A 24,392-nucleotide genomic window follows, 5' to 3' on the forward strand; every position below is an offset into this window, starting at 1 on the left:
GCTGCAGGGGAGGGGGGTGGGAGCTGCAGGGGAGAGGTGGGTGGGAGCTGAGAGGGGGTGGGAGCTGCAGGGGAAATGGGATAAAGGAGTTCCTTTTCACAGGTGTCAGGGAGGGAGAAACGCCAGCACCGTACCACACAGTATCCTGCAGTATCTCAGTAGGGTTAACGAAGATTCACATGAGGTAGAAAACCTCACACAGATGCCCAGAGGGAAAAGGGAGCTGTGGGCAGGGAGGCTTCGCACAGTGAGAAGAAGCACAGGCACTGATTGGGTAGGACAGTGAGCTTGTACACAGGAGCCCAACAGAAGTGAAGACCAAGCTTGCTCAGGTTCCCTTCTGTGTGTGTGTCTGTTCCACACTGAGAGTGTGCACGGAAAACGAGGTGCGGCACACACAGTGGCTGACAGTGGATGGGGAAGCTGGAGAAGCTGCCGGCTGTCCTGGGCTCTACCTGAGTCTGTGATCTCAGGCTCCAGGGAGATCAACAGAGCACAGGCTGTGTGAGCTCTCCTCCAGCCTAGGCCAGGGCAGGAGACGACAGCAGGTGGGGTCTGAAAGAAAAGCTCTCAACACACTCCAGTGCAGGGATGGCCCTGTCACAGCGAGGAAATGGCACAGCTATGACCATGTTTCCCAAGGAAAGGATAAACTCGTCTTGGAATCTTGAACGATAATTCTACCAGAAAACTGCCACAGCTACTCAAATCATGCCTTTCAGGGATGTTGTTCCCACCAAATGATGCTTTGTTCTGGATTTCTGTTATCACTGACAGAATGATGGGGTCGGCTCTGCGCAGGAAGCCTACACTGCAGGTTAATGACTTAAAGCGACAGAACACTTTTGGCTGATGAGAGAGAGGAGCACCTGTGGAATTAAGTCACACATCAGATTCTTACAGAAGACACACACGGCTCCCTGGCTCCTTCTTCAGAATTTGACTGTTACGCAGTAATTATGAAGTTTGACAGAAAAATCATGAAGGAAAATATTCCCAGGTACACGTGTGAAGGAACATCATCATTTCTTAAGCAAGACAACCCTGAACACCATCTATGAGTTCATTTAAAAAACAGAAAGGAAAAAAGAAAGAGAGGGGGCAGGGAGGACTTTTACCAGAGAGAATAAGCAGCTCCCAACGAGACAGCTACAAACACCACCCAGGCAGAGGTGATGCCTTGGGTGCTAGGGATGGAACCCAGGGCCTCACGCGTGCTGGCGAGCGCTCTGCCATCCACACTCTTGATACCCGGTGTCAATTCTAAAACCTTTTGTGCCAATGTAGCTCAAAGTCAAATCTGTAGTCAGGGGCTTGCCATTTGACCGTTCCTTTAATCTTCCCACTTACTTTGGCTTGTGTGCACACGCGCACGTGCATGTACACGCTCACGCAGGCGCTCAAAAGATGGCGGTGGGTCTCTTCCTCTTTGAGATGGGGCCTTCCACTGAACTAGAACTGGCCTATTTGTTAGACTGGCTGGCCAGTGTCCTAGAATGTCCCTCCCTGTCCCTACCTCCTGAGGGTTACAGGCACGAACTCCTGAACCCAGGCCTTAGGTGTCTGTGGGAACTGGAATCTGGGTCCTCACTTTACCCGCCATGTTCTCTCCCTGACCCCTAGATGGCGCCATGAGCAGGCAGAGCAGTCTTTGGAAGAGCCACGCATAGAGAAAGAATGGGGGTAGGGAAGAAGCATCAGCCAAATGCACAAAAGCAGCAGAATCGGCTCAGTCTTGGCCACCTCCCAGAGGCCAGACCAGAGTCTGGCCGGAAGAGGAGCTGGAGAAGAAGGGGGTGGGTGTGCACAAGTCACTATCCAATGAAGAGACAGACGCGCAAGTCTCCAGGTGGGAGACTGAGGCTCACCTGCTGCACCTATGGGGGAGGTAGCTGGGGTCGTGTTGTGGACATTGAGACCAAGGCTCTGGGAGGGGCCTGGGACTGATGCAGCTATTGGAGGTCCTGGAGGGTTCTCCCTCTGGGGAGATGTAAGCGGGGTGGTCGGCTGGGAGGTCTGTCCACCAGCAAGTCGTGCCAGGCGCCTCCGTCGAATCTACAGAAGGGGAGAGAAAGGACAGTCTGTCAACTGAGTACAACCACCAATAAGAACAATGACGTCAGTGTGCTAAAACCATCAAAACCATTCCCAAGCTTAGGAAACAAAGACACCTAAAAAAAAAAATGTGTCAGGGGCTGGACAGATGGCTCAGTGGTTAAGGCACTGACTGCTCTTCTGAGAGGTCCTGAGTTCAATGCCCCGAAACAACATGGTGGCTCACAACCATCTGTAGTGGAATCTGACACCCTCTTCTGGGTGTCTGAACACAGCTCCAGTGTACTCATATACACAGAAATAAATCAATTAATTAAAAAAGGGCTCAGCAAAGTAAGTGTTCTAGTGTTGTGTGTACGTGCGCACTAGACCTTGAAGTTCGAGGATAACCTGGAGTTTAGGCTTCACCTTCTGGCTAGTTTAAGCCAGCTCTCTGCTGTTCCCTACTGCATAAGGCATGTGTCAGCTAGGTCTCAGCGTGCCCCACCTCCATGTCTTAATATGAGCTTAAGCTGGGCTGCAGGCAGCAGGTAGGCTCAAAGCTAGCATTCCTCAGGAACCTGGGGACGGGTTTTCTGTCCCCAGGAGTCCCTCCCTTCAGCTACTCAGCCTTCTCACCTGATCTGTCTCTCCCACCCCCCACCCCAACTCTGACACCCAACGCTCCCCAGCCCCACCCCAAACCTTGCTTCCCTAGGCCTGACCAAGTCCAGACTGCTTTCTTCTTTCTCTTTACTGTGCCCCTCCACGACAGTTTCTTCTCTCCGCCTTCCACCTCAGCATAAAAGCAGTGGAAATAGAGCACCGTGCCTGGCATTCTGTGGGTCCTGAGACCTGAAATCTGGTACTTGCCCACGCTTGGGCAGTGAGTGCTTTACTCACTGAGCCGTGTCCACAGCCCCCGACCAGTGCTCTATGAGGCTGAACCTTACTCTCACAGTGAACTCTCACAGTGACTCCTCAGCGAGGCGCTCTATGTCCTGACTGACACTGTAAATCCCCAATATGCTCACTACCTAACACACTAAAACCTGTTTTGGTTGGGGGGAAAGGGGAGCTGTTTGCTCCAGACAGGGTTTCTCTATGTGGCCTTGGCTGACCTGGAACTTGTTCTATAGTCCAGGCTGGCCTTGAACTCAAGAGATCTACCTGCATCTGCCTCCCGAGTACTGGTGTTAAAGATGGGGGTCACTACCACCCATCAAAACATGGTATTTTAACAAAATGGCATTGTGTAGTCATTTTAGATATGTAAGATTTAGAGACTACATGCTCCGCAGTTAAATGTACTTTGTTTGACTCCCAGCAACCATTTGTAACTCCAGTTCCAGAGAATCCGATGTCCTCTTCTAGCCTCTGTAGCAGCCAAGCAATACATGTGGTACACATACATATATGCAGGCAGGACAACTCATACACAGAAAATAACAATGAATCTAAAGAAATTAAAAGAAAAGTCTATTTCATCCAATAGGAGAAAGAGACAAAAGGTAAACCAAGACAAAAGTTTCATGTTTAGGCTGATTTTTTTTTTAAAGATTTATTTACTTTAATTATATAAGTACACTGTCGCTGTCTTCAGACACACCAGAAGAGGGCATCAGATGCCATTACAGATGGTTGTGAGCCACCATGTGGTTGCTGGGATTTGAACTCAGGACCTCTGGAAGAGCAGACAGTGCTCCTAACCACTGAGCCATCTCTGCAGCCCTAGGCTGATTTCTTTTTAATGTGATCAAACTGAAAATATGATCTGCCATTCTCTGAATACTGCAGAGACCAAGAGATCACAAATAAACAGAGTGCATCACAGCAGCATTTCCCTTTCCAGTCACATTCTCTCTCTCACACTCACTGTCTCTGTCTCTGTCTCTCTCTCTCTGTCTCTCTCTCTCTCTCTCTCACACACACACACACACACACACACACACACACACACACGCACGCCACCGCCCAGTCCCTCAGGCTATGCATGTGTATAACAAGTACTAGATGTGAACAGGCTTCACAGAAACCAGCCAGCGCTGGACACTCCTCCTCAGGAATGAGGAAGACAAAAGCCCCGGTTACGGTTACGGAAATTCCTAATAAAGACAGATTCCAGGAATCTGCATGTCATTCTCACACTGCAGGACAGCTGTCCCCGTTAGACCAAGGAAATGTCCTGAATCCTTGCCCCAGAGTGGAGCGGCTCCTCCTGCTGCTGCCTGTGCTGCAGACATGCCAACCAATCACTCCACCTGAAACCCTGAACGTGTCACATGGGGCACTACTTTAAGTTTACTTTCCCACATTAAATCTCTTGAAGGAGGAGAAGCTAGGGAGATGGCTCAGTTGATAAAGTTCTTGCAGGAGGACGGGAATTCAGATCTCCCACACCGGTCTCCCCCGCACAGCTGCAGGAAAGCCGCAGCCACGCAGGCTTTGCCTGGGTGCTGGCCCCTGAACTCAGGTCCCCAACCTTAATCATAAGCAGGTGCACCATCCACCAAGCAGCCTCCCCAGCCCCACTGCTCTGCTTTGTTGGTTTTATTTGCAGGAATGAGGCCTGACCGTGGGCCTGCCACACTTTCAGCAAGCACTTGGCTCTCAGGCTAACAGCTCCAGCTCAAGGCATAATTTTCTTTGAAAACTAAGAGATAAATCTGCATCCTGAAATTTAAGTACACCAAGTTTTGATGTACCTGTCTTGGCTATTACTGACAGGGCTGGAGAGATGGCTCAGTGGTTAGGAATGCAGACTGTGCTTAGCAAGGACTTGAATTCAGTTCCCTGCATCCACAAAGAATGAATCACAACTGTCTGGAACTCCAGGCCCAAGGGATCCCCTCACCTGGCCTCCGCCATTGCACACTTGCTCAAAAGCACACAGACAAACACCCATAATTAAAAATAAAATGAGGGGTTGGGGATTTAGCTCAGTGGTAGAGCGCTTGCCTAGGAAGCGCAAGGCCCTGGGTTCGGTCCCCAGCTCCGAGAAAAAAAAAAAAGAACCCCCCAAAAAAATAAATAAATAAATAAAAATAAAATGAAATCTTTAAAGTTTCTATTGTATCTTATTATTTTGTGTGTAGGTGTCATGCCCACATGTTACAGCCATGCACCATGTAACCCTTCGAGAGTCCTTAGAGGCCAGAAGAGAGGGTTCTGCTGAGACCATAGTTACAGATCCGCTTAAGCCTCCGTGTGGATGCTGGGACTGAACTCAGAGCCTCTGGACGAGAACTAGTGACCTTACCACTGAGCTATTTATTGCTCCAGCCCAAAATAAAAATAAATGTTTTAAAAAAATTTTAATGACCTGACTGAAAATGCTTATATAAATACTAATATGAACAACCTCCCTGTCAAACACTCCCTGATTTTCCTTAGTTATCTGTTTATTTGGTTCATCTCTTAGTGACTCCTGCATATGCTAATCTTCAAAACCGGTTATCTTATTTTTGTGACTTTTGCATCTGGCTTTACAGCAACCAGTATTTGCACAGTACTTAACACTGCAGCTTCCTACGATGTCTGATGCTCCTTTGTAGTCCTGGTGCTGGTACTGCACTGTGCTTGCTCTGACTTCACTAAAGGGCTGTGCATACACACACACACACACACACACACACACACACACACACACACACGGACACACACTGAGATACACACACACTCAACGGAGATACACACACTGAGGTACCAATACACACACACACACACTGAGATACCGAGATATACACTATAAATAGTCCCAGCAGGCCAAGTACTACTAAATCCCTTTTCTTTCTTTTTTTTTTTTTTTTCTTTTTTCTTTTTTTTCCGGAGCTGGGGACCGAACCCAGGGTCTTAAGCAAGCGCTCTACCACTGAGCTATATCCCCAACCCCTAAATCCCTTTTCTTTACTCAACCTCCCATCTCTTTACATTAAACACAAATGGCTGGCTATCTCCTCTAAGTTATACTAGAGTCCTTTCAAAAGACCTCTTTTTCCCTCACAATTTGAGAACGCAAAGGCCTGAAACAGAAGCAGCTCCCGCAGTTCTACAGCCATGGCCGCACCCAGCCCCACCCTGAGCAAGAGTTGCACCCCCCCCACCCATCTCACTTCACATTTCTAGGTGACACTACAACAGGGCTTCCCAATGGCTCTCCTGATGTCCCACACCCTCCCCCAGATTTACCCACACTAACTAGACTGAGGCAGGGAAAGGCACACCGGGGTCAGGCAGCTCAGACAGGCTCGGGCAGGCTCAATCAAACTGCTCCTCTCACTTTAGCAGTTCGTGGGGGTTGGGAGGGTCCACAAAATACTAATTTCAATTTAATAAAATGTAGTCTGCAAAACTGCCTTGATTTTCAACTAAACTTTTACAAAGTAAATAAATTCCAACACACACACACAGAGACATCACTTACAATTTTTACTCTTCAGACTGGTCTCCTAAAAACATTCTTCCCATTTTTAAGTCACACAAACCCTCCAGGTCTCATGCAGACCTACCCCTGCTCCTGCAAAGAGGAAGGGGATGGGGCAGGGACAACAGAAAGACAGTAATCTTTCTAGTTACAATGTCACTTCTGGAGACTCCTGGAGATCCTGACGCAAAGGAGTCAGAGAATAATTAACGAGGCAGCCCTCCCCCTCCTGTGCACCAGATGTGGCTCTAAAGTCCATGCTCAGCTGACAACCCAGGGACCCACACCCCCCACTCCACTTCACAGGTGAGAGAAGCCCACCTCCAGTGATGTGACCTGCTCAAGCACGGGGACACAGCACAGGGTCAGAAGCTGGACCGTGACTTCCCATACACCACCTGTCTCCGCACAGGACACTCCTACAGTGATAAGGTGGCACTGCTGCTGACTGGTTCAGGAAGTCAGCTCTGCACAGAAGCTGGTGTCCAGGCAGTGCCTCCACTCTCTGAGCAGCAACACAGAATTCCTGACTCCCCGTGAGGGTGCAGAGTGGAACATCCGCCCATGTTCTGGTTCCACAGGATAGAAGCATTCTGGCCTGTCAAGAATCCCTTGTTGGGGGGTTGGGGATTTAGCTCAGTGGTAGAGCGCTTGCCTAGGAAGTGCAAGGCCCTGGGTTCGGTCCCCAGCTCCGAAAAAAAGAACCAAAAAAAAAAAAAAAAAAGAATCCCTTGTTGGCATTTTCGCTAAGTGCCCACTATGTGCCACAAAGCTGCAAAAGATGCTGCACTTGAGTCCTAATGCCCACCCTCAAAGACCTCCAGATATACCAGGAAAGGAGAAGCTAAGTGGCGGTTATGACTGTAATGTCAGGAGTGCACGGGATGAGAGCAGAGGCAGTACAGGAAGGGAGCTCACCCACCCGTGCCTGTATCACAGCCTCACAGGGAGACTATCCACAGACAGCTCAGCATCCTGTATCTTCACCAGAAATAATATGAAAGTAGGATGTGCTGTGCTCACTTTGGTGTCTCTCTTTCCTCTAAGATTTATTTTTATTTATTTTATTTGTTTTTATTGTGTCTGTGGACACAATATGTTCACAAGCATGTTCATACAGGTGCCCATGAAGCAGATGGCATGGAGCAGGGGTTACAGGCAGTGTGAACTACCCAGTGCGGGAACTGGGGCCCAGGTCCTCTGGAATAGCAGTGAGAGCTCTTACAGACCGTCTCTCTAGCCCCATGATCTCTTTTAAAACACAGTGTATTTCTATGCTTTTCAGGGCTTACTACAGACTTGGAGAAGCTGAACTAAAAAGCAGGTTACTACAAGACACGCCGATTTCTTCTACTGCTAGTGCAAATCTCATACTGCATCTCTAAAACCTGGAACACTCAGTCGTCACCCTGCTCCACCCACCTTCCCTCCAAGACCAGGTGACAAGGCGGAAACAACTAAGTACAAATCACAGCGAACCCTACCTAACCCGGAAGTGATGCCTGGAACTGCCACAGGCTGCCAACAGCCATGGGAATACAGCCTCCCCAGGAAGGCTGTGTGCCCACCTAGAAAACTAGTCTCCTTCAGGGCTCTCGCTGCCAGGGCCACTTCTGCGAGTGAGCCAGCTGCCTCTCCTGACACGCTCTTGTGCAAGTAACTGCACTGCGCCCCACCCTGCTCCGTCAGGTTCTGTGTCTCGCTGTCAGTGAGACCTTCAGCACCACTCACTGCCCAGGGCCCGCATCTCTATGGCAACCAAAAACTGCAGTGGTTCAGTACAACCAAGTGAGTGTGTCTGTGTACACTAATTTATACCTGAAATGTGAAAAAATTAACACTGATGACTCAAAGCAATTTACCAAACCTTTCTGCAGATGTAAAAATCTTCAGACTAAACAGCCGAGAACTGATGGGGCTGCAAGATGGCTCTCCAGTTAAGAGCACTTGAGAGGAGCCTGGCTCAGCTCCCAGCACACACATGGTGGCTCACGACCATCTCCAACTGAGTTTAGGGAACCTGATGCCTACTTCTGATACTGCAGGCATGCACACGGTACACATGCATGCATTCTGGCAAATCACTCAAAACACATAAAATAAAAGTAAATCAGCCTCTCTCATGTTTAAGTTGAGAGCTGAGTCCGGCAGCACACACTGTAAGCCCAGCACTGGGAAAGTGGGAGCATGAGAGTAAGTCCAAGACTAGCCCGGGCTACTGACTCCCTGTCTCAAAAACAAACAGTCAGGGTAAACTGAGTCTGTCTATCCTCCAGCCAAGCTCAGCCTCACATGACGGACATGAGGTTGTCTGGAGGAAGGCTGGAGTGACATGGAGGTGAGGTAACGAGAGGGCAAGCAAGGCTGTGACAACAGGAGATGAAGGAGCCTCCGAGCGTGACTCAGCTCTCTGTTCCTGTGACTCAGGCATCTTTCTGTTCTAGCTGCAGAAGGCCACTCCAGTGTCCCTGAAATAACCCCTGTCACCGTTAAGCTCTGCGATGGCCTACGGTTGTCTGCTTATAAACACTTCCACTCCCCAGGTCGCTCACCGGTGTGTGGACATCTTGCTTTCTTTACTACTGGGCTCTCAGGAGTCACCTCTCTTACACCGTGTACTAATGTCATATCACTCCCAGGAAGAACTGTGAAGACCCAGCGCACTCAAGTGCCCGAGCTGTGCTCATTTCTGACTTGGCGTTTCTTTTTCAGAGCAGGTACAAAGCAGCGGGGGTGAGGGACAGCAGCAGACTGTCAGAGGCAGGGATCTGCAGGAACCCGTGCTGCTTCCCTGACAGCCGTACATTGTCCACACAGGCAAGACACAAGTCAGGGCAGGCGGACTGACACAGGCCGCTGGCAACGCCACCTGACGCCATGGGCCTGCACATGAAGGCGAGGAGCAACTGAGACAGAGGAGCACTGCAGCTACTGTGAGGACGGTGCACGGAGGTGGGACAAACACCAGCCCGGAATACAGACATGGGAGACACCTCCAGAGACATTTTAATTAGTGCAACAAAGAACTTGGTCATTGTCTGGAAATGAGGCATAAAGTAGTGGCAAGTGTACATTTCAGGCCTGGCCACCTACATGAGATAAAACTCTGTAAAGCTAAATACAAGAGACTCCAGGAAAGCAGGGCACACAGGCATGAGACACGGATCTGCAGATCAGCCCCTTGTGAAGCTCAAAAGTCCATGGTGGCCTGCATCTAGGAGGCTGGAAAAAGAGGATTTCCAGAGGCTCTCTGGTCAACCAAAGCTAAAGAAATAACTAAATAAATACTTACTAAAAGAAGAACACAGAGCATAGGAGAAAAACGATTTCAACCTTTGGCATCTATAGGCTTCAAAACACACACACATTCAGACACACACACACACACATTCAGACACACACATTCAGACACACACACACAGACACAGACATACACGCACGCACGGGAATGGAAGGAGCTGGAGGAGGTAAACGGGAGGCAGGGGAGCCTGTACTCCCATCCCTTGGAGGCTGAGGCAGAAGCATTTCTGAGGTCAGCCTGAGATACAGTGCGACTGTATTAAAAGCACTAAAGGAAGAGAGAAGGGACTGTGGGGACGGAGCTTCTGGTAGCGCAGTAGCCAGGCTGCTGCATGGCTATCGCGGCTGTTTCTCAGGAAGTTTACAGTGAGACTTGTGAACTTTAAAAAGCAAAGTAGATAACACTCGAAATGTATATAAGAAATACTCAAGTTGGGGTTGGGGATTTAGCTCAGCGGTAGAGCGCTTGCCTAGCAGGAGCAAGGCCCTAGCAAGGCCCTGGGTTCGGTCCCCAGCTCCGGAAGAAAAAAGAAGAAAAAAAAAAAAAAAAGAAAAAGAAGAAATACTCAAGTTAATAAAAAAAAAAAAGTAGAAAGATTTGAAAATCCTACATTTTCCCCAGAAGGGGGCATATTTAATTGGGACTAAAGAAGGCATGATTTCTCAAAAAAGATGAAAGCCTTTAAAAAGGAGCAGGTGGAGCCCGAGGGGTGGCTCAGCGGCTAGAGCACTGGTTGTTTCAGCAGAGGACGCAGGTTCAAGTGCCAGCACCCACCCCCACGGTACTTAATCCACTGAGCAGCGCACCAGCCCAGAGGCCACAGCTTAACGGTTGCTGTCTCCTTACATTTTTGAATACTAGTCCTTGCGGTTTTTAAATGCTTTCTTATACACGTTATTTGAATAATTTTCTCAAATTAAGAGATATGAAGTCAGTTGAGCTAGATAGACTACGGAAAACCTGAATGCCTGACAAGAGTTGTTTGGAGCCTGTAACTCCAGTCTCACAGGATCTCACACCCTCCTCTGCCTCAGAAGGCACCAGACATGTCAAGTGTCACACAAAGATATGCAGGCAAAGTACCCATACACATAAAATAAATTTTAAATTAAAAATAAAGCCTAATGCCCAAAAAACCAAATAAACAAACCTACAAAGGAAAAACAATTTTTTTAAAGGTAGCCAAGGAGCCAAGTACTTTACACTGGAACAAAGCCGCCCTCACACACAGGGACTACAAGGCTGAAACGGCTGCTCCAGGCTCAAGGGTTATGTTTTTAACTCATTTGGGGAACTTTGCTTTGGGGTTTGGAAAATGACCCAGCGGATAAAGAACTTTGCTGAGCAAGCACCAGAGTTCAGACCCCAGAACCCACATAAAAGCTGCAGCTGTGGTGGTCACCCACAGACCCAACACCCAGAAGACGGGAGACCCCAGGGCAAGCTAGCAAGACAAGGCAGGACTAGGGAGCGAAGTTCAGTAATCAAGGAGGGTACCCCGTCCCCCAAAGGGCGGGGGCATGTCCAGGCTATTCATCGACATCTGACTTGGGGAAGGGGCTAGGCACGCCCTGGCATAATGGTCTCATCTTCCAGCACCGCGTGAGGCCCAAGGATCACTCCGTGTGGCACTACACACCTGTGAGCAGAGCACTCGGGAGGCTGAGGCAGGAGGATGCTAAGTTCCAAGACAGCCTGACCTAGGTAATGAGGCCCAAAGCAAAGGCAGGAGGAAGAGAAGAAAAGAAAGTGAGAGGAAGAAAGGAGAGAAGGGAGAAGGAAGAATAAAGCAGAAGAAAGAAACACTTCACCACCGCTCCATCTGAAATGAAGCAGAAGCCACGGGCAGGGGCTAAGCAGATACTGTGCCATCTCCAGTCCGCCACAAAACCAGAGCCCTTCCAGCTGCGTCTAGCCAGGGCCTCAGCTGCACTCACACCTGCCTGGGTTCCTCTCTGAGTGCAGTTCCTGACTCCGAAGAAGGTAAACAGAGCCACTGACCCGCAGGGAAGCATCAGAACACAGTGGTGTGAAGCTCCCTCTGATGGGCGCCTCCTCACCTGCACAACCCAAGCCCAGAAGAGCAGGGCCCATTCTCACTCACCCAGAGAGCACTTAGTAAACATTTGCTGAACAAATGAGGGAGTCCCCAAGAAAGACAGGCGTGGCAAGTGTTTCCACAGGCATGGGAAGTGTTTCCCGGAGACATACCTCGAATGGATACATTTCAACCCCCAGCTCTTTCCATCCTTTCTGCTCTTTGATCTCTGTGAGGCTCGGATGCTGCTTTCCTTTCCTTTAACTTAGGTTCTGTTTCCCATTAACAGTGTGAGTGTGTGGCAAAGCCGCTATCGTGCGCATCACCCTTGTGAGCTGACTAAATCAGCAGAAGGATCCAGAGCCTCCCTCAGGAAGCACTGTGGGCAGGAAACAGCCTGAAAGGGGGCTGTATTAGCTGCACTGCATCCTGGTTTGCTCATTTGGTTGGTTTGGGGTTTATTGTTTGGTTGGCTTTTGTTTTTTGACACAGGACCTCACTGTGTACGTAGTCCTGCAGGCCTGCACTGCCAAGTAGACCAGGCCGCCTGCTAACTCAGAGCCCGCCAGCCCGCCTCTGCCTCACTAGTGCTGTAATTACAGCCTGGGCCACCATCCCTGGATCCCTTGGAGTTTTTTGTTTAGTGCTGGGGGTTAAACTTAGGGTTTTATTCATCCACACAAGAGTCTCCCACTCACGTAGCACCCTCAACTCCTTTCCCTTTGGTTTGCCTTTTTTGAAACAATGTCTCATTGTGTAGCCCAGGCTAGCCTTGAACTTTCAGTGATCTACCTGCTTCAACTTCCCCAATATGGGAATTACAAGAATGTGTCACCATACTCAGATTTAAAAAAATGATTCTTACAGCCATAATTCTGTGTCTACACCAAAGAAATCAGGATGGACAAGCAGCCTGCAGTTGCCGGTTGCATCTCTGATCCACTTAGAGTCAATGAGACCAAGCCAAGCAGTAGCTGCTTCTAACCCTGGGCCATAAAGCAGACTCTGGGAGCTGACAAGCCCTAGGAGAATGGGACATCGTGTGCGCTGAAGACGGCCACATAAAACCTGGTCACATGGGCTGGAGAGATGGCTCAGCGGTTAAGAGCACTGACTGCTCTTCCAGAGGTCATGAGTTCAAATCCCAGCAACCACATGGTGGCTCACAACCATCTGTAAAGAGATCCGATGCCCTCTTCTGGTGTATCTGAAGACAGCTACAGTGTACTTATATATAATAAATAAATAAATCTTTAAAAAAAAAACATGGTCACATGGCTCAACTCTGTCAGGGGGAGGGGTGAATAAGCAGATTCCTAGAGCTCACCAGCCAGCCAGTCAAGCCCCGTGAGCTCCAGGTACAGGGAGATCTTATTCATGAAAATGAGGTGGATGGGCAACTGGAGGATACATTAACAGTAACCTCCCCTGGTTCCCACAGGTGTGTGCGTGCATGTGTGTGTGTGCACACCATATCCTGTTAAGAGTGTGTACAGGCTGGCTCTGTGTGTCAACTTGACAGAAACTGGAGTTATCACAGAGAAAGGAGCCTCCCTTCAGGAAATGCCTCCATGAGATCCAGCTGTAAGGCATTTTCTCAATTAGTGATCAAGCATGGGACCCAGCCCACTGTGGGTGGTGCCGACCCTGGGCTGGTGCAAGCCAGGGGAAGCAAGAGAGTAAGCAGCATCCCTCCATGGCCTCTGCATCAGCACCTGCCTTGGAGTGCCTGTCCTGTGCTGTGTGAGCTCCAGTCCTGACTTCCTTTGGTGATGAACAGCAATGTGGAAGTGTAAGCTGAATAAACCCTTTCCTCCCCAGCTTGCTTCTTGGTCATGATGTTTGTGCAGGAATGCAAACCCTGGCTAAGACACAGTGTTAACATTTTTAACTGTCTCACAAAGTGACCATTGTTTCAATCCAAGTATACTTTCCCTAGGGGTGGGAGCACTCAGACTGCTGGTGCACAACTTGCCCAGCAGGCATGGTCTCTGAGTTTAATCACAAAATGAAAGAAACAAACAAGTTTCTTTTATATGTGGTAAAGAAAAATGATTTCTGGGGCTGGAGAGATGGTTGAGTGGTTAAGAGCACTGGCTGCTCTTCCAGAGGTCCTGAGGCATATGGTGGCTCACAACCATTTGTAATGAGATCTGATGCCCTGTTCTGGTATGTCTGAAGACAGCTACAGTGTACTCATATACATAAAATAAATAAATATTTTTTAAAAAATGATTTCTTTAGCAGCTTCATATTTCTCTCATCTCATTCAAAAATTTTAATTGCTAATTTTTTTCTGAAGTCCATACTGTCTCCCAGTGTTACAAACAGGGAAACTTTACTGTTAGAATTTACAGGAAGAGTTCTGGGCCAGCCTGGGGAGAGTGGGATGATGTCTAAATAATGAAAGCTGTTTTGTTTCACTTTCTAGTAACTTTTATCTCCTTCCCAGAGACAGGTTTCCACATCAGGACATCCATATATTCAAATTTTCTCTGTAAATCTACTTTGCTATCTTTTGAAAATGTAAAGTCTGTTCACTATCTGTGGCTAACCTAAACACCTGATGGACCCTAACTTACAGTCTGTCCATTACCTGTGGCTAACACAACACCTTGTTTACAGATAAAACTTAATAATACTTGGGAGAGTAAGGGAGGAGGACCCCAAGTCAAGGATAACCTAGGCTTTATAGCAAATTTCTGTCTTAAAAAACAAAAACCTAATACTATAAGAAAAAAGTGTGTATTTATGTACACACATCCCTATGGGTTGTGTATTTTGCCCACCTGTCTACCTGTGCACTACCTATGAGCCTGGTTCCATCAGAGGCCAGACTAGAGGGTCAGATCCCTTGAAAACGGACGTGCAGAAGGTTGTGAGCCATCATAGGGGTTCTAGGAATCAAGCCTAAGCATTCTGGAAGAGCAGTCAGTGCTTTCCCTGCCAAACCATCTGCCCTGGATAACACACATACACACACACAATTTTTTTGTTTTTCCATTTATCGAGACAGAGTTTCTCTGTGTAGCCCTGGCTGTCCTGGAACTCCGCTCTGTAGACCAGGCTGGCCTCGAACTCACAGAGATGCACCTCCTGAGTGCTGGGATTGAAAGTGTGCTATCACTGCTAGGCTGGGTTATATTTTTTTAAAAACATGTTATGTAAGTTATGGCCTTATGCATGACTGATATTTCTTGAAAATGAGATGTTATACTATAAATAAAAGATCAGGGATGGAGAGACAGCATTCTTTCAGAAGATCAGGGCTCAATTCCCAGCACTCACGTGGCAGATCATAACCATCTGTGTAACTCCAGTTCCGGGGACCTGACAACCTCTTCTGGCTACCAAAAGCACATGCAGTGCACATAAATACATGCAGGCAAGACATCCACACAAAACAAATAAATCTTCGGGCAGTGGTGGTGCCGCCTTTAATTCTAGTGATGGGAGTCAGAGGCAGGCAGACCTCTGTGAGTTCGTGACCAGCATAGGTCTACATACAGAGAAATCCTGTTCAAACAACAACAACAACAAAATTATTTTTAAAGACATGATCAAGATAGATACTGTATATGATAAAACACAAAAGCTTTGTTAAGAGTGGAGAAATAAGATGCACAACCCTGAACCTTACTGTGAGATACACCCAACTAGAATCTTAGCAGGAGTCAGAGGGCTAGGGCAGGAGACCAGAGGAGGCTCGAGATGTGGCTCGGCAGGAAAGAACGTACCTGACATGCATAGTCCTGGGTCTTACACTCAGAGTCGTAACAACAATAAACCTTATGTAAACCAGGGTCATGGACAGTAATGCCAATGGCTTTACTTCAACAAAGAGTTTGCTAGATGTTGGATAAGCACCAATGGTATTATTAATTGTGTACAATTCAGCCCTCAGGAAAGTAATATGTCCCATGGGGCCACTGTGCCAATGCACTGCACAAACCTCAATGTCAGGAGACAACACGTACAGTCATCCCATACATGGGGAAGCCAAGGCTCACCCAATTAGCTGGTACAAAGAAAATACAGGTATATCTGATCATGAATCACAACTCTAATAAATGTTTCTTACAAGCATCCCCTGGACACACCTAATCAGCCTTAATGTAGCAATGAAAAAGAAAAACCTACTAACACATGGCAAAAACTAGGGTCACAAAGAGACGCTGTCTTGTTCTGTCCACCTGTCTACTCAAACACTTGTCCTGGGCCATTCTATGCCCAGCCCTGTGCTAGAAACTAGAAAAGGGACTAAGTAACCATAAACTGGGAGCCTGTGCTCCAGGGGGTACACATCAGTGAACAGACAAGAAAGGCCATGGGACCGGGATTAGACCGGAAACCAAATTTTAATGAACACCTTTTCCTTCTCTCAAGCCCTCCCCCTCAGCTCAACTGTTGTTGCTGGAATGGTACAGTGAGGTGGGGTTACACCTTCACCTGAGCCTCATGATCACGCCTTAAAACCTTTCAGAGCCAGGCACGATGGTTCACACCTCTAATCTCAACACTTGAAGACTGAGGCACCCACCCACGGAGGGCAGCCTGGGCTATGAGAACTAAGGCAACCCTACCTCAAAAACCAAAACCAACCAAGCACACACTATTCCACATCTACTGCTACAAGCAATTTCAAAAGAACGACTGACCAGTTTGCCCCAAGGATGGAATTGAAGTATGCTATCCTCCTTAGTCCATTCTGCGCGCCCACACCTCCTGTCCCCATTGGTATGAACTGCTCCACACTTCCACAGCAGCTCGTCACACTGCTGAACACACCAACTCCAGAGCTCACTGGAGGACCAGACTTCCTCATCCCTGACCTCTGGAGGACCAGGACTCCCTCATCCCTGACCTCGGTAGGACCCTGACTGAGGAGGAATACAATACCTATGTGATGAAATTAAACAGATCACTAATAGTCAGATCTCCACCACCTCCATGTTTTCATCAGTCTTGAGTTTGTTGTCCTAACAGCCTGCCTGGTTCCCCCGCCCCCCAGCTGTGATGAGGAGCATGCACCACCAGAGCGGACTTTTCTAAATTCATACATAGGCTAGGCTGGCCTACATACTGAGCTCTGGTTCTGGGCCTACCAAGGCTACATAGTAAAACACTGTGTCAGAAAGTACACACACACACACACACACACACACACACACACACACACACACACACACACAAATGATCCTGTGTTCAGTGCTCCCCTGACAGAACACGACTTACTTCTGGATCTCAGGCCCAAAGCAGCAGACCAGAACAAAAAGCAAATCGATTTCACATTTACTCCTACCTCACGGGAATGGAGAAAAACAGTAAACACTGAATAAAACCTCCTGAAAAAATAAAGAAATTAGCCCTAGTTTAATTTTCTTTTTAATTTTATGTGTCCAAGAGTTGCTTGTGTGTATGTCTGTGTACCATGTGCTTGCAGAGGCCAGAAGAGGGCATCAGATCCCCTGGAAATGACACTATACAGGGTTATGAGCCACTTTGTGGGTCTTAGAAATTAAAGCCCCGCCTTCTGGAACCACTGCTCCTAACCAATGAGCCATCTCTCTCCAGCCCCATTTTAACTTTTTTAAAAAAGGATAAAAGTAGTGATCAGAATAGGGAAAAATAAAATGTAAAAGACCCAACCTGCAAACTTCCCCGTTAAACCTATGGCTCCCATCAACACCCACAGTGGCTTCCTAGGGCCTGCCCTACCTCACTTCCGAGCTCACTCCCCCACTGTCTTCTGACTCAGGCAGCTACTCCTGTTAAGGTCCTGTACCCACAGCACTGCCAAGGCCCACAGTCGCCTCCACATCTGTCCCTAAGGACTTCCCATGTAGCTCTGACAACCTGAGTTCAAGCCCATGTAAAGGTGAAAGAAGAGAACTACTCCACAGATGTTGTCCTCTGACCTCCATGCTTGTGCTGTGGCACACACACACACACACACACACACCCCATGCACGACACACAAAAATAAGCTGCGAAGACGGCTCAGTTGGCAGAGCACCTGCGAACACATAAGACATCAGGGGAGGGGGCTTGGAAGGGAGCTAGGATTTACCCATGTAAAATTGGGGCTCCCAGGCAAGCATTTGTAGGCCCAATCCCTAGGGAGGGAGTAGAGACAGTTGTGTCCCTAGAGCTCACTGGCCAGGTAGCCTAGCCAGTCCGTGAGTTCCAGGCTCAGAAACATTATCTTAAAAAAACATGACTTACAATGAGAGTGAGAGGCACCGGACTTTGCCCTCTGGCCTCCAGAGGCACTTGCACATCTGCACACAAACACATAGCACATGCATGCATACATACACACACACACACACACACACACACACACACACACACACACACACACCCCAACAGCTAAGCTATGTTGCTTAGGCCATTTTTCTGGACTGTCTGCTCCATCACTAAATCACCATCCTAACTACCATACAGATCTTGGACCCTGGAAATTATATACGTGACCCTGACTTGGGGTCAGCATGGGCACAGGTGACCCTCACTAAACATCTGGTAAAATAATGACACCTGGGCCATTAAGATGGCTGACCAGGTAGAAGTACTTGCACCAAGCTTGGTCCCTGGCTCCCAGAAGGAGCAGAAAAGAACCAACGCTGGTCTGCAGCAGTCTCCGACCTCCGCATGAATACCGTGCCCTGCACCGTGCCCTCCCCTGACACCGTAGAAAACAGCCAGCATGCCCACACAGCCCGCATGCCCACACAGCCCATAGCTGTAGGGCAGCTGGGGAATGAGTCAGATCATTTGCTGGCTTCACAACACTGGAAGGAAGTAGCTGAGCAGGAGGCCAATCAGCTTTCACGTAGAAAGGAAGTATGGGCTGCCTAAGGAATGCCCTCGGCTACAGTGCAGGTGCACTCAGACCAGGAAATCAACTTCATTAGCATTCCTGGGATGGACGGACGCTGGAGAAAACTCAGGAAAAGGAGGTGTCTGGGCCAGCTCCGGACTTTGCCCAAGAGACAGTAACAAGTATGCTGGATAGTTTTATGTCAACTTGACCTAAGCTGGAGTCACCTGAGAGGAGGGAGCCCCAGATGAAAAAAATGCCTCCGTAAGCCTGGGATGTAGGGAAGCCTGTAGAGTACCTTAATTGGTGATTGATGGGGATAGGAACAGCCCTTAGTTGGGGGAGCCATCCCTGCACTGGTGGTCCTCAGTTCTATAAGAGAGCAAGCCAGTAAGCAGCAGCCTCCATGGCCTCTGCCTCTAGGTTCCTGCTGTGGGTTCCTGCCCTGACTTCCTTCGGTGGTAAATCATTACCTGGAAGTGTAACCTGAAGTAAACCCTTTCCTCCCCAAGTTGCTTTGGCCATGGTCTTTCATCACGCAATCGGAACCCTAACTAGGACAACCAGGGACAAGGAGGTGCCACCAAGGGACCGGAAACAGGGCTGCTGACTGGAATGTCAGGACCCCACATCAGGGCAGAAAGCCCTCCCAGGTGGCCAGCCCTGGCAGGTCGGGAAGTTGTATGCCCAGTGCACTACATTCTATCCTCTTTCAGTGAGCATCTTTATTTCCAACACCCATCCTACCACAGCATACCAGGGAAGGGCAGGAGGGAGAGGACTTGTGTTTCCACCATCTAAGGGTCCTGGCTGCTAAAGTTTCCTTGGGTTTTCTTCCGCAGGAGGACGTGGGTTCAGATCTGGGAAGAAGGGTCTGAACAGGAAGGGTCACTGTCTTCCCTTTCTAACATGAAAGCTTTTGGCTGAACAGGCAGCTGCCCAGTGAGAACTGTTTCTCAGCCTTCCCAACGAGTAGCCGTGGCTGAGTGCCGTAGGCTTTGCCCAGTGAGAGGCAATCAACCAAAGATGTGAGCAACATCTAGGGGGCTGGAGAGATGGCTCAGCGGTTAAGAGCACTGACTGCCCTTCCAGAGGACCTGAGTTCAAATCCCAGCAACCACATGGTGGCTCACAACCATCTGTCATGGGATCTGATGCCCTCTTCTGGTGTGTCTGAAGACAGCTACAGTGTACTCGCATATATAAAATAAATAAAATCTTTTTTTTAAAAGATTTATTTATTTATCCTTATATATAAGTGCATATATAAAATAAATAAAATCTTTTTTTAAAAGATTTATTTATTTATCCTTATATATAAGTGCATATATAAAATAAATAAAATCTTTTTTTTAAAGATTTATTTATTTATCCTTATATATAAGTGCATATATAAAATAAATAAAATCTTTTTTTAAAAGATTTATTTATTTATCCTTATATATAAGTGCATATATAAAATAAATAAAATCTTTTTTTTAAAAGATTTATTTATTTATCCTTATATATAAGTGCATATATAAAATAAATAAAATCTTTTTTTTAAAAGATTTATTTATTTATCCTTATATATAAGTGCATATATAAAATAAATAAAATCTTTTTTTTTAAAGATTTATTTATTTATCCTTATATATAAGTGCATATATAAAATAAATAAAATCTTTTTTTAAAAAGATTTATTTATTTATCCTTATATATAAGTGCATATATAAAATAAATAAAATCTTTTTTTAAAAAGATTTTATTTATTTATCCTTATATATAAGTGCATATATAAAATAAATAAAATCTTTTTTTAAAAGATTTATTTATTTATCCTTATATATAAGTGCATATATAAAATAAATAAAATCTTTTTTTTAAAAGATTTATTTATTTATCCTTATATATAAGTGCATATATAAAATAAATAAAATCTTTTTTTAAAAAGATTTATTTATTTATCCTTATATATAAGTACACTGTAGCTGTCCTCAGACACACCAGAAGAGGGCATCAGATCCCATGACAGATGGTTGTGAGCCACCATGTGGTTGCTGGGATTTGAACTCAGGTCCTCTGGAAGGGCAGTCAGTGCTCTTAACCGCTGAGCCATCTCTCCAGCCCATAAAATCTTTTTAAAACAAAAAATCTAAGCTGTGCATGAAAGAGTCTGTCCTCCCTTTTCCTCTCCTCCCTGACTAAATGCGGACACACTTTGCCAAGAGATGAAGCCGTATGTTAGGGAAACATACAAGACAGTGGCTGGGCGCAGAGTTGCTGTGCCAGCCTTCAGCCTCCTACCCGGCCTTAGGCTCAATAGCCATCTGGTTAAGCATCTCTGTTGTGACCCCCAGCCCAGTAACGAGCTGACTCCTCTGCACCCTCGCCTCAACCCCACAGCCATCCTGACTCCCAAACCACCAGCCCTGGCTGGCTGCCCCCCATCATCTTCCTGGTACTTCCACAGTGACCTCCCACCTTTCTCTCGATTTCCCCATTTCCCTGTTAATCTATTCTCTTCATAAAGGAGAGAATGGACTCTTCAATAACATAAGTCATTTGTGTGCTAGCTAGGTTTTTTTTTTTTTTTTTGTCAGTTTAACACAGTTTAGAGTCACTTGAAACATCTCCGTTGAGGGGACTGTCCTCGACAGAGCAGCCTGTGGAAATGTCTGTAAATTTGTCTAGATTGACCACTGCTGTAGGAGAGTGCAGCCCCCAGGGATTAGCAGCATCCCTTAGGCAGGTAGGCCTGAGCTATGGAAGGTCAATGAGCAACTCAGAGAGCAGGCCAATAAGCGCTGTTCCTCGAAGGACTCCACTTCAGTTCCTGACCTGACTTTCCTCAGTGGTAAAATGTGATATGAGGGTTGTCAGAGGAAATAACCCTTTCCTTTCCTCCCAAGTTACTTGTATCCCATCAATAAAAATCCTAAGACACAGTAAACCTCACACTACAATGCAGCAGTGTACAACTCTGAGCCCAGCACTGAAGGCTCAAACAGGTGGATCCCTGGATTCAGAGCCGCCTGATTTACATAGTAAATTCCAGGCCAGCCATGGCCACAGCGACACCTGTGTCAAAAAGGAAACAAGAACAAGTATGAGCTGTCACAGGCTGCAGGCTGCACCAATCGTCTCTGTACCAGCAAGAGAAAGGGAAAAACTGCCCATGGAGCCACAGCAAAATGCTTTATGACTGAACAGGGACAAGTAGGGCATGGTGGTTTATGCCTATAGCCCAAGGGTTTAGGGGGCTGAGGCAGGAGGATTGCCCTCAAGGTCAGGATGGGAGGCAGTGAGAGCCTGTGCAAAAAGGAGACAAGGACATAGCAATAGTCACTTTGCCTCAAGATCTCTTTCTCAATAATGTGGAGCACCCTGGCCTTCAGCTGCACAGTCCCCCTGGGGGCTAAGGCAAGCAGACTTCTGTGAGTTCAAAGGTCAGTGTGAGCTCCTAACAAGCTCAATTCTAACTGTACGTTCAGTTGCCAAGTACAGCACAGCTTCAGGAACCAGCCTTCTGCCCTTGTGAACTTTGCTGACACTTGGATGTTGCCTGGCTATGAAGAGCTGCTGACAGGACTCCAACCACACACCCCACTGCCATTTCCATCCCTCTCTCCATACATACAAAGCAGCACTTGCTTATGGAGCTGAGACCAAGCACAGCATGTGTGTTATGCACTTATGTGCAGGTGCGTACCCCCCTGTGGAGGCCAGACGCCCACCACTGGTACTCTCTTCTGCTGCCTTAGTTTTTGAGACATGGTCTCTCTCTGAACCTGATGTTTCTGGAGCCAGCTAACTTGATGGCTGGCCCTGAAGTCTGAGGATCTCTCATCTCCACTGCTCAGCTTCAGGACCAAGCCCTGGCACTACCCCAGTTTTCCCTGCGGGTGCTGGAGACTCTGAACTCCTATGTCATCAAGTCATCAAGCCTGGGCAGCAGGCACAAGCTTGGCCATTTCTCCAACCCAAAGCATGTTTGCTTTTTAAAGGCAACTGTATGTAAGAGACTGCTCAAAGGGACATCCACAGGTGTAACCAGATTTGCACATGGGCAGGAAACAGCCATGTCACACACCAACTGGTCAACAGCAATTAAACCTGCCACAGTGAGAAGCATCCCAACCCCAAGTACTAACACAAGGACAGGACAGGGAAGGTGGTAGCTCAACTGACAGAAGCGTGGGAGAACGCAGCAGACTCCGGCTCTCACCACTGGGCCCCTCACAGCAGGCCCCAAGGTGGCGTAACAATCTGCCCCAAAAAAGTTCCCCATTGTCCCTTAAATTCTTCTCAAAAATTCTGGGCTGTGGAGGTGGCTCTGTGGTTAAAGTGCATACTGTACTGTACCGTAACGTATGGTCCTGTAAAGGCATAAGGACCCAAATTCAGAAACCCAGCACCCACAGAACAGCCATGTACACTCCTGGTTGTAAGTCTGACTACATCTGGAAGTTAACTAAAACCCAAAGGATGAGTGAAGGATTTCTTTCTTTCTTTTTTTTTATTTTTCTTTCCCGGAGCTGGGGACCGAACCCAGGGCCTTGCACTTGCTAGCAAGCGCTCTACCACTGAGCTAAATCCCCAACCCCGAGGGATTTCTTTCTTAATGAAATCGTTTGGAGTGGGAAGGCCCACTTCTAATCTGCATCCTTGAGGTGGGCAGATCCTGCAGTAACCTGGGCCACACCTTCTACTGGAAGCCTATATTAAGCACATGGAGGAAGGAAGCTTGCTCTCCACACAAGTGCACTCCCTCACTGGCGTTCGTGTTGCTTCTTCAGGATTTCAAGTGTATGTAGAAGCCCAGCGGAGACATCCAGCCTTGTACACCAAACAACTACTGGATTCTTAGACCTTCTTTTGGTAGACTGCCATTGTTGGACTAACTGGATCATAGCTTGTGCCCCTTCTAATAAATCCTACAGGGAGGGAGGGAAGGAGGGAGGGAGGGACCTATTCTCTAAGTTCTGTTGCTCTAGAGAACCCTGACTAGTACACCACGTATGGCAACACACCTTTAACCCCAGTGCTGGGAGGCCACAGACAGGGAGCGCGCAGGGTTTCACTGGCTATTTTAGCTAACACGGTGAGTTCAGGGCCAGTGATGATGTGGTTTGGATAAGAATGACTCTATTACCTAGGATGGTGGCAGTGCACACCTTTAATTGCAGCACTCGGGAGGAAACGGTGGATGGATCTTCTGATTTCAAGACCATCCTGGTCTACATGGGAGTCTGGGGGAGGATTAATTGAATTTATTATTTTAATTCTAATACTCCTCTCCATGGCTCATACACCTAATGCTTAGTTATCAAGGGGTAGCACTATTTGAGAGGCGCAGCCTTATTGGAGAAGTGTGTCACTGGGAGTGGATTTTGAGGTTTCGAAAAGCCCACGCCAGGCCCAGCATCTTATCTCTCTCCCCACTTGACTAAGACAAATGAGAAATCCCATCTCAAACACTAGGGTGGCAAGCAAGCAAAAAGACACCTGACATCTACCTACGGTCTTCATATATGCACACACAGGCACACTCACACACAGGCACATTCACAAGCACACAAGTACGCACGCACCCACACACATTCATGTGTGCACACATTTTCACACACACACACACACATTCATGTGTGCACACATTCACATACACACATGCATGCAACACACAAATAAAAGACACCTTTTCTTTCTTTTTTTTTTTTTTTTTTTTTTGGTTCTTTTTTTCGGAGCTGGGGACCGAACCCAGGGCCTTGCACTTCCTAGGCAAGTGCTCTAC

At 47.5% G+C, this 24,392-nt stretch overlaps 1 protein-coding gene across 3 annotated transcripts in view; it reads right to left on the minus strand.

Annotated features, from left to right (window-relative positions):
• Ube4b (ubiquitination factor E4B) overlaps positions 1–24,392 on the minus strand; it is a 103,676-nt gene that overhangs the window by 72,521 nt on the left and 6,763 nt on the right. For all 3 annotated transcript variants that reach the window (NM_001271198.1, XM_006239387.5, XM_017593310.3), the window contains 1 exon segment: positions 1,869–2,055. In NM_001271198.1, coding sequence (NP_001258127.1) covers positions 1,869–2,055 — 187 coding nt within the window.

This window comes from Rattus norvegicus, chromosome 5 (assembly GCF_036323735.1).
Source record: "Rattus norvegicus strain BN/NHsdMcwi chromosome 5, GRCr8, whole genome shotgun sequence".
In the NCBI taxonomy this organism is placed as follows: Eukaryota; Metazoa; Chordata; class Mammalia; order Rodentia; family Muridae; genus Rattus; species Rattus norvegicus.